We start from the raw sequence: 12,711 nt of genomic DNA, 5'->3' as shown, positions 1-12,711 counted from the left end.
TAAGCCGAAGAGCCGGCGTTGTCCGTAGACACCTCCAAGGTCATGTGGCCGGCATGACTGCATGGAGCGCCGTTACCTGCTAACAAAATCAGGCAATACATTAATTAAATTACCAACTAATTTTCCACTTCCCTGCTGGTTTTTTTAAAATAACTAAAGTCTAGTTCCCTTGGATGTTTGCAGAACTATTTCTTGCTTTTTCTTAGGCCTTCAGGCTTCAGGAATTACAATGCTGGGGTCAAAAGAATCAAACCACTTATTCAAGAGTTATTCCTTTGGAATGAGCTGAGTTATTAGTAATTGTGGTAAGGGCTTTTGAAGTAACTGATCCCCACCACCAATTTCTAAAAATAATGCAGGATCAAAATTACTGGAACCAAACATTTTGTTATAAAATCAAGGGAATGTCACTAAAAGGAGGTTATATGAGAGAAAAGAGATATAAAAGAAGGGAACTTGTACAAAATACTTCGTGTCAATTCTCTTACTGATATGTGTTTTGCTCTACTTCATTGTTTATTTTAATTAATAATAGTCTCAACTTCCCTATCTCATTTATCCAAAATTATTCCTTATCTGATGGTGGTTTAAATCTGCTATTCCTCTGACATACATCACTAAGAAATGCTTTCTATATAACTACAAAGATATTTTCTTTTATTTCTCCTGAATCTAATCTTACTTTGCATGTTCATTTTTCAGTGCTTTAAGGCACTGTGCCAACAGGGGTCCCGAGTGTGATAGACACTTACACTTTTATACACTCACAGATATACACTCACACTTTTGCCTTGAGATTTCTTTTTTACCAAGAGGACTGGAGAAAAGTATTGAGTCTATTTCAAGGTGGGAATAGCGTGAGAGTAAAAAAACAGAGTTTGGAACAGAGATAATTCTAACAATGATTCAATCAAATCCAGTGTTTCCGAGCAGAGAAGAAGAACCCTTGCTAAAAATGTAACTGTTTCCCATTTAAACTTAGCAACTCCCTCTCTAACTTTGTGATCAATGATCTTTTATTTCCTTCCAATGCAGGTCAATGGGATTCGGGTGGCCTTGCCTATCAGTCTAGAAGGTGGGAGATTGCGGGTTGTACAGAGTGGCAACTCCGCCGTAATCACCACTGACTATCAGCTTTGGATGTCTTATGACTGGAATCACCACTTGCGTGTCACCCTCGGCAGTGATTTTTATGGGCTTGTCACTGGCCTTTGTGGGAACTATAATGGGGATCCCAAAGATGACTTCATGACACCAGAAGGAACATTGGCTCCAGATACCAATGCCTTTGGCGAGAGTTGGTGGCTGAAGGGCCAAGATGACAACTGCTGGAACGATTGCCATGGTCCTTGTCAGCCTTGCCAACCTGATCTGGTCAAAAAGTATGGATCCGAGGAATATTGTGGCCTGATAACTGCACCAAACGGCCCCTTTGCCCCTTGCCATGCCAAGGTGGACCCCGCCTTCTTCTTTGAGAGCTGTGTCTATGATGTTTGTGCCAACGAAGGCCACAGACCAACCTTGTGTGATGCCCTGAAGGCCTACGCAGATACCTGCCAGAGAGAGGGAGTCCAGATTGGCGAATGGACGAAAATCTCTGGATGCTGTAAGTGTGCAAGGGGATAAGCTCACTAGGGGAGGCAGGTTTTGTTGTTTTTTGCTGAATCATTTTGTGTGATTCAGCATTCCAGATTCTTTTTCTTCTGCTCAAGAGCTGACACTAATGATTTTACAAAATCCCCCTTCCCAGTATTCAGCAGTCCTTGTTCACAAAGTCTGGCCAATTTTAAATGTTTGGTAGGACCAGCAATTTTTTTTTTTTGGCCCAAAAATTAAAGAGCCACACAACGGTCTTCCACTGTGATCTAGCCTTGCTAAGACCATTGGGTGAATCATATGATTATTAAATTTATGTAATAAGTATATATCTTTGGGGGTGACAAATGCTTTTGTTAATATCAGGGCCATTTAAATCTTATGTTGTATATCTTAAGTTTCTTTGTTAAAAAATAGTATTGTTTTCTTTTCTGTACAAGCAATAGTGGACGTCTTTGACTAGTGTTACCAGTTGTATAGGAACTTTTTATATGATTTTGATCTATCTGATCTCTAATCCTTTTTCTTGAAACTGTAACAATTATGTCCCTTGGCAACTTGTATTTTAACATATCCGTATTTCTAAGTGTATATTGAGGGTAAAATATTAGATCATCTTGGGGAGATAGGGTGAGAGTAATCTATTAGATTACCTTTACATGATTTTTTTTAGTTGTGTGGTGCCTAATTTGTTGCAATGTTTCACTATTGTCTGATGTTGATGTCTAATATGATGTTATTTGATTAATGGTTTGTTTATTTGCTTTTTGGTTGCACTTTACGGCATTGAATGTTTGTCGCTGTATGTTGTGAACTGCTCTGAGTTCCCATTGGGGAGATAAGGAGGGATAGAAATAAAGATATATTTATTATACATACATTCTAGATTATGTTGTGGTAATCTCTGAGCGGTTAGACTCAATTTAACCCTCTCTGGGGGAGATTCCACCAAAAAGTAGCAGAGTAGCAAAAGCAAAACTTTCAAATGCAGCAGTTACTTAACACGCGGTGAGCAAAGAGAAGCCTTTGACTATTTAGGATTGCAATGGACTGCAGAGTCTTAGTAAAAATTCAGAAAAGCATTTATTCAGGTAAAAAAAACTCCATTGTAGATAGAAAGGCTTGGGAACTGTCTAGTCTACTCTACACTAGTTTCTAAGGAAAAATAAGAAAGGAAAAAATAACAAACAGCTAGATAGTCACATCTTGCCAGGAGGAATGGCAAGGTGTTGTTGTTAGCTTGAAGAACAAAGGGAGAAGACTGAACCAAAATGGTTCCAACCTCATGGTCCAGTTTATAGGGGCCATAAAAGACATTCTGACCAATGAGAAGTTAGTGTCCCTGAAGATTCACATTTTTACTAACTTCAAAGTAAGGGATGTGACGTAAACAGGATTGAGGGAAAAACAGTAAAGCCTATCTAGGCATGCTTTGAAACAGGGAAAGGATTCCCTCAATCTAATCTGATCATTTTATCTAACTACATTCAGACTTGAGTAGTCCAGAGTTATTCCCAACAGATTAAACAATCTGTTGGTTACTGCTATATTAGAATTGAATTATTTGCTGCAAACCAGTTTGGGTTCAAAAAATTGAATAATGGTCTGATAAGCAGGTGAGATATTTTGACAAGCATCTAAAATAACTTGTTCTCAAACTAATTGACTAGCGTATTCCCTTTTCTCACAGATGATTTCCATTTTCATTGTGGGAAGAACAGGGTGGGTGTGAGAGAGAAAAATCCAATTTGGTTTTCTCCAATTCCTTACCAACTTTGCAATAATAGCCTTTCTCCAACGATAGCATATGTTGCTGTCTCATGCCATATTAACTACTGCAACCCTCTTCTGTTTTTGCACAGTGCCACAGTGCCCTCCAAACAGTGAGTACAATCCCTGTGGAACAGCCTGCCCAGCCACTTGTGTGGATCAAAGGGAACTGTTGTGCCCGGATGTTTGTGTGGCAGGCTGCCAGTGTAAAGAAGGTTTTGTGCTGAGCCATGGGACCTGCATTCCAAAGAGCAGCTGTGGGTGCTATTACGAAGGACGCCCCTATGCCCCCAATGAGAAATTCTGGGCCGACGACCGGTGTTCGAAGCTCTGTGTGTGCAACCCAGCCACAAGGCAAGTGGAGTGTGGACCCAGTTCTTGCAAATCCTCAGAAAAATGTGACGTGCAGAAGGGCGTGCGGGGCTGCTACCCCATTGACTTTGGTAACTGCACTGCCCAGGGAGACCCCCACTATTGTACCTACGACAATTGCAGGTTTGATTTCCAAGGGAGCTGTTCCTATGTGCTTTCTCAAGTGGATGAAACCGTAAAGGACGTGCCGTGGTTCGGTGTGTATGTTGAAAATGAATATCGGGGAAATAATCGTGTGACCTGGACTCGGAGTGTGCAAGTCAATGTCTATGATAAGGAGATTGTTGTCAGCAGGCGGTATCCTGGTAAAATCTTGGTAAGTTAACACCTGCTAAGCATGAGCCTCCCATTATGCAGTCAGATCAGGCTGATCCTCAGCAAATTATTTTATGTTGATTCTTATATTTTTCTTTATTGTCTTTATTTTTTTATATGACTTTCTCTCAATAAAGCAGTGGTTCTCAACCTGTGGGTCCCCAGATGGTTTGCCTTCAACTCCCAGAAATCGTAACAGCTGGTAAACTGGCAGGGATTTCTGGGGGATGTAGGACAAAACACCCAAGGATGCACAAGTTTAGAACCAATGCAATAAAGGAACACACGGCTGCAAACTGGCAAAAAGACCAAAAAATTACCTTCCTCTTCCTCTTTTTCTTCTTCTTCTTCCTCCTCCTCTTCTAATTCTAATTCTTTTTTCTTCCTCCTCCTCCTCCTCCTCCTCCTCCTCCTCCTCCTCTTCTTCTTCTTCTTCTTCTTCTTCTTCTTCTTCTTCTTCTTCTTCTTCTTCCTCCTCCTCCTCCTCTTCCTCTTCTTCTTCAGCCTCCTCTTCTTCTTCCTCTTCTTCTTCCTCCTCCTCCTCTTCTTCTTCTTCTTCCTCTTCCTCCTCCTCTTCTTCTTCTTCCTCTTCTTCCTCCTCCTCTTCTTCTTCTTCTTCCTCTTCTTCCTCTTCTTCTTCTTCTTCTTCCTCCTCCTCCTCCTCCTCCTCCTCCTCTCTTCTTCTCTCCCTTATTTTCCTCAGGCTAGAACCCTGTCTGTCTCCCCTTATAAGATCCATGCTGTAAGACCTAGTGTCTAAACCAAGGCATTATGCCAGTGGGAATTAGTTTTTTCTTCTTCTTGATGTTTTCCTCTAAGTCTTTATTTTCTTTTGTTTAACCTCATCCATCCATCCCTTCTTCACAGGTCGGTGGCTTGTTAACCTGCCTTCCTTACAGTTCATTTGGAGGAAGAGTCAAGGTTTTCAAGCAGGGCAACCGTGCTGTCATCCAGACAAACTTTGGACTTTCGGCCAGTTTCGATTGGAACAATCATGTTTTTGTCACCGTCCCCGGCACATATGCAGGCATCCTGAATGGTCTGTGTGGGAACTTCAATGGGGACTGTAAAGATGATGCCCTTGTGCCTGGTAAAACCCTTGTTCCCAGCATCCCAGTGTTTGGGAACACTAAGGAACCTGACCCAAAGTGCAATGAGATCATTGATCCAAAGTGTCCAGGTATCGAGGCCATGCGAGAGCAGCAGCGTGCCTCGGGCAAAGATTGTGGGCTCATTGTTGCCAAGGACGGGCCTTTCCGGGAATGCCATGCACATATTGACCCAGAAGATGCTTTCTTGGATTGTGTCTATGATGCCTGTTTCTTCAAGGGACATTACACTGCCATCTGTGCTGCAATCGCCAACTATGCCAAAGCTTGCCAAGCTGCTGGGATTACTATATACCCGTGGAGATCTTCAACCTTCTGTCGTGAGTCCTTCATGATTCAAATCATTTTTCTTAAGGAAGGACAAGTCCCTTTCTAGTAGCATTTGTGAAGATAAAGAGAAGTAGAGACAGTGTAAATGAGGGAACAGATTACAAACATATTGTTTATCCTTTTTCACCTTCTTGTATTTGGGGGGAAATGGTCTCTCTAGGACAGTGGTTCTCAACCTGTTGGTCTCCAGATGTTTTGGCCTTCAATCCCAGAAATCCTAACAGTTGGTAAACTGGCTGGGATTTCTGGGAATTGTGGGCCAAAACCCGGGCTGAGAGCCACTGCTCTAGGTATATATTTGGTCCAGCAGTGATTTTGTTATACTTACCCTGGTTGTGCTGGAGGACTTATATTTTTTAGGCTCTACAGTGCAATTCTGTAGTATCCTGGATCTGGAAGTTGGGTGATGTAATGTATTTTGATTGTATTCATGGTTAAGTATAACCACAAAGTACCATTCGGTGGTGATATTTTTATTAGACTAATAGGTAAAGGTAAAGGTTTCCCCTGATGTTAAGTCCAGTCATGTCTGACTCTGGGGGTTGGTGCTCATCTCAATTTCTAAGCTGAAGAGCCGGCGTTGTCCGTAGACACCTCCAAGGTCATGTGGCCGGCATGACTACATGGAGCGCCGTTACCTTCCTGCCGGAGTGGTACCCATTGATCTACTCACATTGGCATGTTTTCAAACTGCTAGGTTGGCAGAAATTAGACCAATAGAAAGGTGTAAAATTCATATGGTAGCTTTTTTTTTCTTTTTTTTTGTGGGTAAACAGTTTATTAATGAAACGTTACATAACAAAACAGCAAATTATCGCAGATATAGTCAGATAACAATCATTTTGAAATGTACATGCATATCTACATTAGTCAACCAGCCTGCCAATTCTAACACAGTACATATTATTATCTGTTACTCAAAACATATAGAACTGCTCTTTCCACATGTCATCCACCACTCTCAATCCAGGTTTCTACTCATTTTTTTAAAAAAATTAAATATAAGAGTTTACCCTAACATTCAAACAAAACAAAAACATACAACGTATTACACACAACAAATCCTGCACGCACCCAAAACCCCTATCCCACATAAAATAAAACCCCTTCCCCACACCCGTGCACCCTTCACCATGACTTCCAACCCTGAAGCACTATGAAGCCTTTAAGCCAATTTATCTATCCTTGTTAATAGTAACCCTAAATTCCTAATGGAACTCCTCTATGTTACTGACTCCTTATTCAGATATGCTATGGCTAGCTTCCATGTTTCTAAAAAGTCCTCATTACTTTTTTTCTTCCTATTGTTGGTAAGTTTGGCCATTAGCATATATTCCCACATTCTTTCTCTCCAATCCTTTTTAGTTAAACCTTTTTCCCCTTTCCAGTCTTTGGCTATGGTCAATCTTGCTGCCGCAAAGCTATATTGGTATATTTCTTGGTCCTTTTGGTTATTGTTTTCTCTATGTAGACCTAATAGACACAATCCTGGGCTTTTTTAAATCTTATTAAGTAGCATTTTATTAGTCTCTTTAATTACCTTGTCCCAAAATGCCTGTATGGTCATACACGTCCACCACATGTGGATGAATGTCCCTTTCTGTTTCCTACACCTCCAGCAAATACTTTGTTGTGATTTATCTATTTTTGCCAATGTTGCTGGGGTGATATAGCATCTATAAAACATTTTATATTGATTCTCCCTAATTGATCCAGATATTGTGAATTTGAATTCTTTGTTCCATAGGTACTCCCAGTTATCCAATTCTATTGGCCTACCTAGGTCCTTGGCCCAGGATATCATTACTGTCTTGACTGTATTGTCCTCCATATTGTAACTTAATATGTATTTGTATAATCTGGATATTAACCCTTTGTTTCCCTTTTCCCATATTCTTTCCATTTCTGATTTTTTAGTTGCGAAACCAACCCTCATATCTTTTTTATATCTTTCATGCAATTGGTGATATCGAAACCAATCATTAATCTCCAATTCTTCCCGCCCTTTTAATTTCCATTCTTCATTTTCTCTAATAAGGTATTCTTTATATGTTCTTGTTTCTACGCTTAAGGCTGGTCTTATAACTGCTTCTAGTGGCCTCTAGGTTGGCAGAAATTAGACCAATAGAAAGGCATAAAATTCATATGGTAGCTTCTTGAAGGTAGGATTATGATTTTACAAATTTTAGTTGGCCCAATAAAGACATCACGAGGTCGTCAACATAGCTTCCTTTGCATTGTGTGTGAAGGTCATGCCTTCACAATGCAAATGCCAAACTATGGAGCAGATCCTCTTAATGTTTAGGAAGAAGGTCCAATAACTTTGTCCTTGACGTCAAAGCATTTTAGAACTATATTTTTGCACTTTAGTCAAGTAGCCCCTCCATGCTATCCCCTCCACCAACCTGGTTGATCCATTATTCTATTCTATTTTAATTTGATGTTAATAGTTAATTGAGTTTTGATGGTCTAGTGCATTGTTTGCTGTTTGTATAATTGTCGATTTTACTGTATTTTATCATAACATGTTTTAACTGTTTGTATTTTCGGGCTTTTGTCCTGTGTTAGCCACCCTGAGTCCCAGCCGGGATATGGTGGTGGGATAGAAAAATAAAGTTACAGTAGAGTCTCACTTATCCAATGTTCTGGATTATCCAACGCATTTTTGTAGTCAATGTTTTCAATACATTGTGATATTTTGGTGCTAAATTTGTAAATACAGTAATTACTACATAGCATTACTGCATATTGAACTACTTTTTCTGTCAAATTTGTTGTATAACATGATGTTTTGGTCCTTAATTAGTAAAATCATAATCTAATTTGATGTTTAATAGTCTTTTCTTTAATCCCTCCTTATTATCCAACATATTTGCTTATCCAACGTTCTGCTGGCCCGTTTATGTTGGATAAGTGAGACTCTACTGTACTTACTTACTTAATATATATCAGTCATTCCTATTGAATCTCTGGAGAGTCAGTGTGGTTTAAGTATTGGACTAAGATATCTGCTGTCCAGGGTTTGGATCCCTGTTTGGCCATTATGTGACTTTGAGAGGGAATCCTTTTTAAGCCTCAGAGGAAGGTAATGAGAATTAATCTTGCCAGGAAAATCTGTGATAGATTTTCAAAACTGATGTGGCGGCACACATTAATAAATAAAAAAAAGATCTCTCTGTTTTTGTCTGCAGCTCCAGCCTGTCCTAGAAACAGTCACTATGAATTATGTGCCAAGGAGTGTGGCCAAAGCTGCAGCACTCTTTATGTTCCGGTGTCTTGTCCTGCCAAATGCGAGGAGGACTGTGTCTGTGATGAAGGCTTTATTAAGAGCAATGATGCTTGTGTCCCAATTGCCCAGTGTGGATGTTTCCATCAGGGACAATACTATCCAGTGTTGGAGTACTTCTACCCAAGTTGTGAAGAACGCTGCCAGTGTCAGGCCGGTGGGAGAGTGGTGTGTGAAGTGATCCGTTGCGGCCCCAATGAAGAGTGCAAATTGGTGAATGGACTCCAGAAATGCCATCCAACTGGAAGTGCTATGTGCTCCATCATTGGCAGCTTTTATCTTACATTTGATAAGCTGTCCTTTAATTCCCAGGGCACTTGCACCTACATCCTTGTCAAATTGCAGGAAAACAATGTGGTCTTGACACCCATCACTGTTGTTGTAGAGAAGGAAGACAGTCTGTATGGAAGTATGGCTGTGATCAAGTCAGTCCATGTACAAATCTCAGACACTGAGGTTACTCTGCTGCGGAACAAAGCAGGAAGCATCCTGGTAGGTCACTTCACAATACTTATTGTTCAATAATGGGACTGATTTTCTTACCCCAGGGGAGTGGGGGTGGTACTCATATGTGAAGTGGGATATATATGACTTGGCCATGGTGGTTCACGCCTTAGTTACCTCTAGATTGGATTATTGCAATGCGCTCTACGTGGGGCTGCCTTTGAAGACGGCCTGGAAACTTCAATTAGTTCAACGCTCGGCAGCCTTGGTTCTAACAGGAGCCTGATACACAGAGCGGTCAACCCTCCTGTTTAAGGAGCTCCACTGGCTGCCGCTCATTTTCTGGACCCAATTCAAAGTGCTGGTGATCACCTATAAAGCTCAGAACGGTTTGGGACCCATCTACCTTCGGGATCGTCTCTCCCTCTACGAACCTGTGCGGTCTCTTTGGTCATCGGGGGAGGCCCTCCCCTCGCTTCCGCCTCCGTCGCAAGCACGGTTGGTGGGGACGAGGGAGAGGGCCTTCTCTGTTGTGGCCCCCCGGTTATGGAATTCGCTGCCTAGGGAGATCAGGCAAGCCCCCACCTTGATGGCATTTCGGAAGAGTCTGAAAACTTGGCTTTTCACCCAGGCCTTTGATTAAGATCACTTTGTCCCATCACAATTATTATGCTCCTCAACCTTTTGCACTGGTCACTCTTCCCAATTCCTGATTGATTGATATTACTCAGGACTCCTCCCTACCGTACCTAATGTGACCTTAAATGATTCTAATGCACTTTATCTATTTATGAATTTGTTACCCATAATGTGCACCGTACACTTTGCTTATCCACTATTGCAACCTCATTGTTTTTAACCTGATGTTTTAATTCTGTGTTGTGTTTTTTAACTTATTGTGTATATTTTTTTATTGGTTTTTGTTTTTGTCCTTTGATGTTTTATATTTTATCATTGCTTGTATTTTGATTTTGCTGTAAGCCGCCCCAAAGCTTTTTTATGGGCAACTATCCCTTGTGAATCAAGCCATGATTTTAGATCATTCTCTCTTTCTGTAATTGATTCAGTTGCTGAACATCTGAGATGAAGGGTTAGAAGGCATGATCATCAAGTTTGCAGATGACACCAAACTGGGAGGGATAGCCAATACTCAAGAAGACAGGAGCAGAATCCAAAACAATCTTAACAGACTAGAGAGATGGGCCGAAACTAACAAAATGAAGTTCAACAGGGACAAATGCAAGATACTCAGGCAGAAAAAATGAAATGCAAAGATATAGACTAGGGGACGCCTGGCTCGACAGAAGTACAAGTGAAAAAGATCTTGGAGTCCTCATGGACAACAAGTTAAACATGAGCCTACAATGTGATGCGGCTGCTAAAAAAGCCGACGGGATTCTGGCCTACATAAATAGGGGTATAGCATCGAGATCCAGGGAAGTCCTGCTCCCCTTCTATTCTGCCTTGGTCAGACCACACCTGGAATACTGTGTCCAATTCTGTGCACCGCAGTTGAAGGGAGATGTTGACAAGCTGGAAAGCGTCCAGAGGAGGGTGACTAAAATTATTACATGTCTGAAGAACAAGCCCTATGAGGAACAGCTTAAAGAGCTGAGCAAGTTTAGCCTGCAGAAGAGAAGGCTGAGAGGAGACATAATTGCCATGTACAAATATGTGAGGGGAAGTCATAGGGAGGAGGGAGCAAGCTTATTTTCTGCTGCCCTGCAGACTAGGACGAGGAACAATGGCTTCAAACCACAGAAAAGGAGATTCCACCTGAACATCAGGTAGAACTTCCTCACTGTGAAAGCTGTTCGGCAGTGGAACTCTCTCCCCCAAACTGTGGTGGAGGCTCCTTCTTTGGAGGCTTTTAAGCCGAGGCTGAATGGCCATCTGTTGAGGATGCTTTGAATGAGATTTTCCTGCTTCTTGCAGGGGGTTGGGCTGGATGGCCCATGAGGTCTCTTCCAACTCTATGATTCTATCTCTTCTTGTACAGTACTAGCTCTGCAGAGAGAAGCTTATGCTGAAGCCCTTATTAAAAATGGCCACCATCCCTTCTGTCCATTCCACCCCACCTGAAGTCCCTAAAATGGAAGGTGTGCCTCACTGTTGAGATTTCCCCGTATTACTCCAGAGACCCCCCTGTGCAATTGGGTATAAGCACTTCTTGCTGCCACCTCTTCTCACTGCCATCATGTTGGGTTCCTACTCTAGCACTGACCCATGTGTAAGTTTAGCCAGATATTATAGGTTGACTTTTTGTCATTTTTTCCGTGCGGCCTAATCCTTGACCATTGGACCTTATAATATCATGATTCAAATATGGAATTGCAAGTTTGATACAACATTGAATATATTTGTACATACTGTATATACTCGAAGACAAGCCGAGTTTTTCAGCCCTTTTTATGAGCTGAGAAAGCCTCCCCCAGCTTATAATTGGATCAAGGTCAAGTTGGCAGTGGAGCCTGGAGGCCGTTGCTTGCAATATATGATATATTTATCTCTCATCTACCCTCCATTATCAGTGTTTACTTTTCCAAAGCCTCTCTCCCTCTTAACCAAGGGAATGTTTTGAAAAGGGGAAGAAGCCCTCACAAGTCAGGAAGAAGAATATATATTCATCTTATAAAAGCATTTTCTCCTGAAATATTTGTTAATCTCTGCTACAGATAAATAGCCATTTTCCCCTGCAGGCCTTTGCAGTTCCTATGTACCTAAATATTTGTATCTATCTGTCTGTCTGTCTGTCTATCTGTATACATTATTTTTATATATGAATTTTCCCCTCACATGTTTGCAAGTCTTTGCAAATCCTATACAGATATAATATATAATATATATAATATATAGAGAGATGTCTAGATAGATAGATAGATATGAAAATATTGCAAATATTGCAGGGGAAATGCACACACACACACACACACACACAAATTTCTAGATAGATATAAACATAAATATATAGGGCTTGCAAATATTGCAGGAGGGAAATGCACATATATATAGAGAGGATTTGCAAATGTTTCAGGGGGAAAGGCATATGTGAAATTAGTATATATAATTATAGATCTATATCTAACTCTGTTCTTTATATAGGCATTGAATATTTGCCTGTTACTATGTTGGAAGCCGGCCTGAGTCCCCATGGGGAGATAGGGCAGGGTACAAATGAAGTTGTTGTTGTTGTTGTTGTTGTTGTTGTTATTGTTGTTATTATTATTATTATTATTAAAGTTATTGTTAATACCACATTGTTTTTGTTGACCCTGCTTTTCCACTTACAGAGCTAGTTTACTGTTTTTCTTTGAAATACGGTAAATATTCAAAAACTTTTAACCTACTGATGCCTCAATATAATTTAATTGGGATCTTTTTTCATTTTGAAATTTACCAGTAAATGTTGCATTTTCCACCCACAGCTTATACTCGAGTCAGTAAGTTTCCCCAGTATTTTGATAAAATTAGGTGCCTCGGCTTATATTA

The 12,711-nt window shown here is 40.8% G+C and overlaps 1 protein-coding gene across 1 annotated transcript in view; it reads left to right on the top strand.

The window, feature by feature from the left end:
- The window catches only part of LOC103279899 (IgGFc-binding protein), an 80,301-nt gene that overhangs the window by 30,097 nt on the left and 37,493 nt on the right, over nt 1-12,711 (top strand). The window contains exons 11-14 of the mRNA XM_016996031.2: nt 1,036-1,606; nt 3,459-4,054; nt 4,921-5,482; nt 8,684-9,270. Coding sequence (XP_016851520.2) covers nt 1,036-1,606; nt 3,459-4,054; nt 4,921-5,482; nt 8,684-9,270 — 2,316 coding nt within the window. The remainder of the gene's footprint in view (nt 1-1,035; nt 1,607-3,458; nt 4,055-4,920; nt 5,483-8,683; nt 9,271-12,711) is intronic.

The sequence above is a fragment of the Anolis carolinensis genome, unplaced genomic scaffold (assembly GCF_035594765.1).
Source record: "Anolis carolinensis isolate JA03-04 unplaced genomic scaffold, rAnoCar3.1.pri scaffold_10, whole genome shotgun sequence".
Classification (NCBI taxonomy): Eukaryota; Metazoa; Chordata; class Lepidosauria; order Squamata; family Dactyloidae; genus Anolis; species Anolis carolinensis.
The sequence above is the reverse complement of the archived record's forward strand: the minus strand, read 5'-3'. Positions and strand labels throughout refer to the sequence as shown.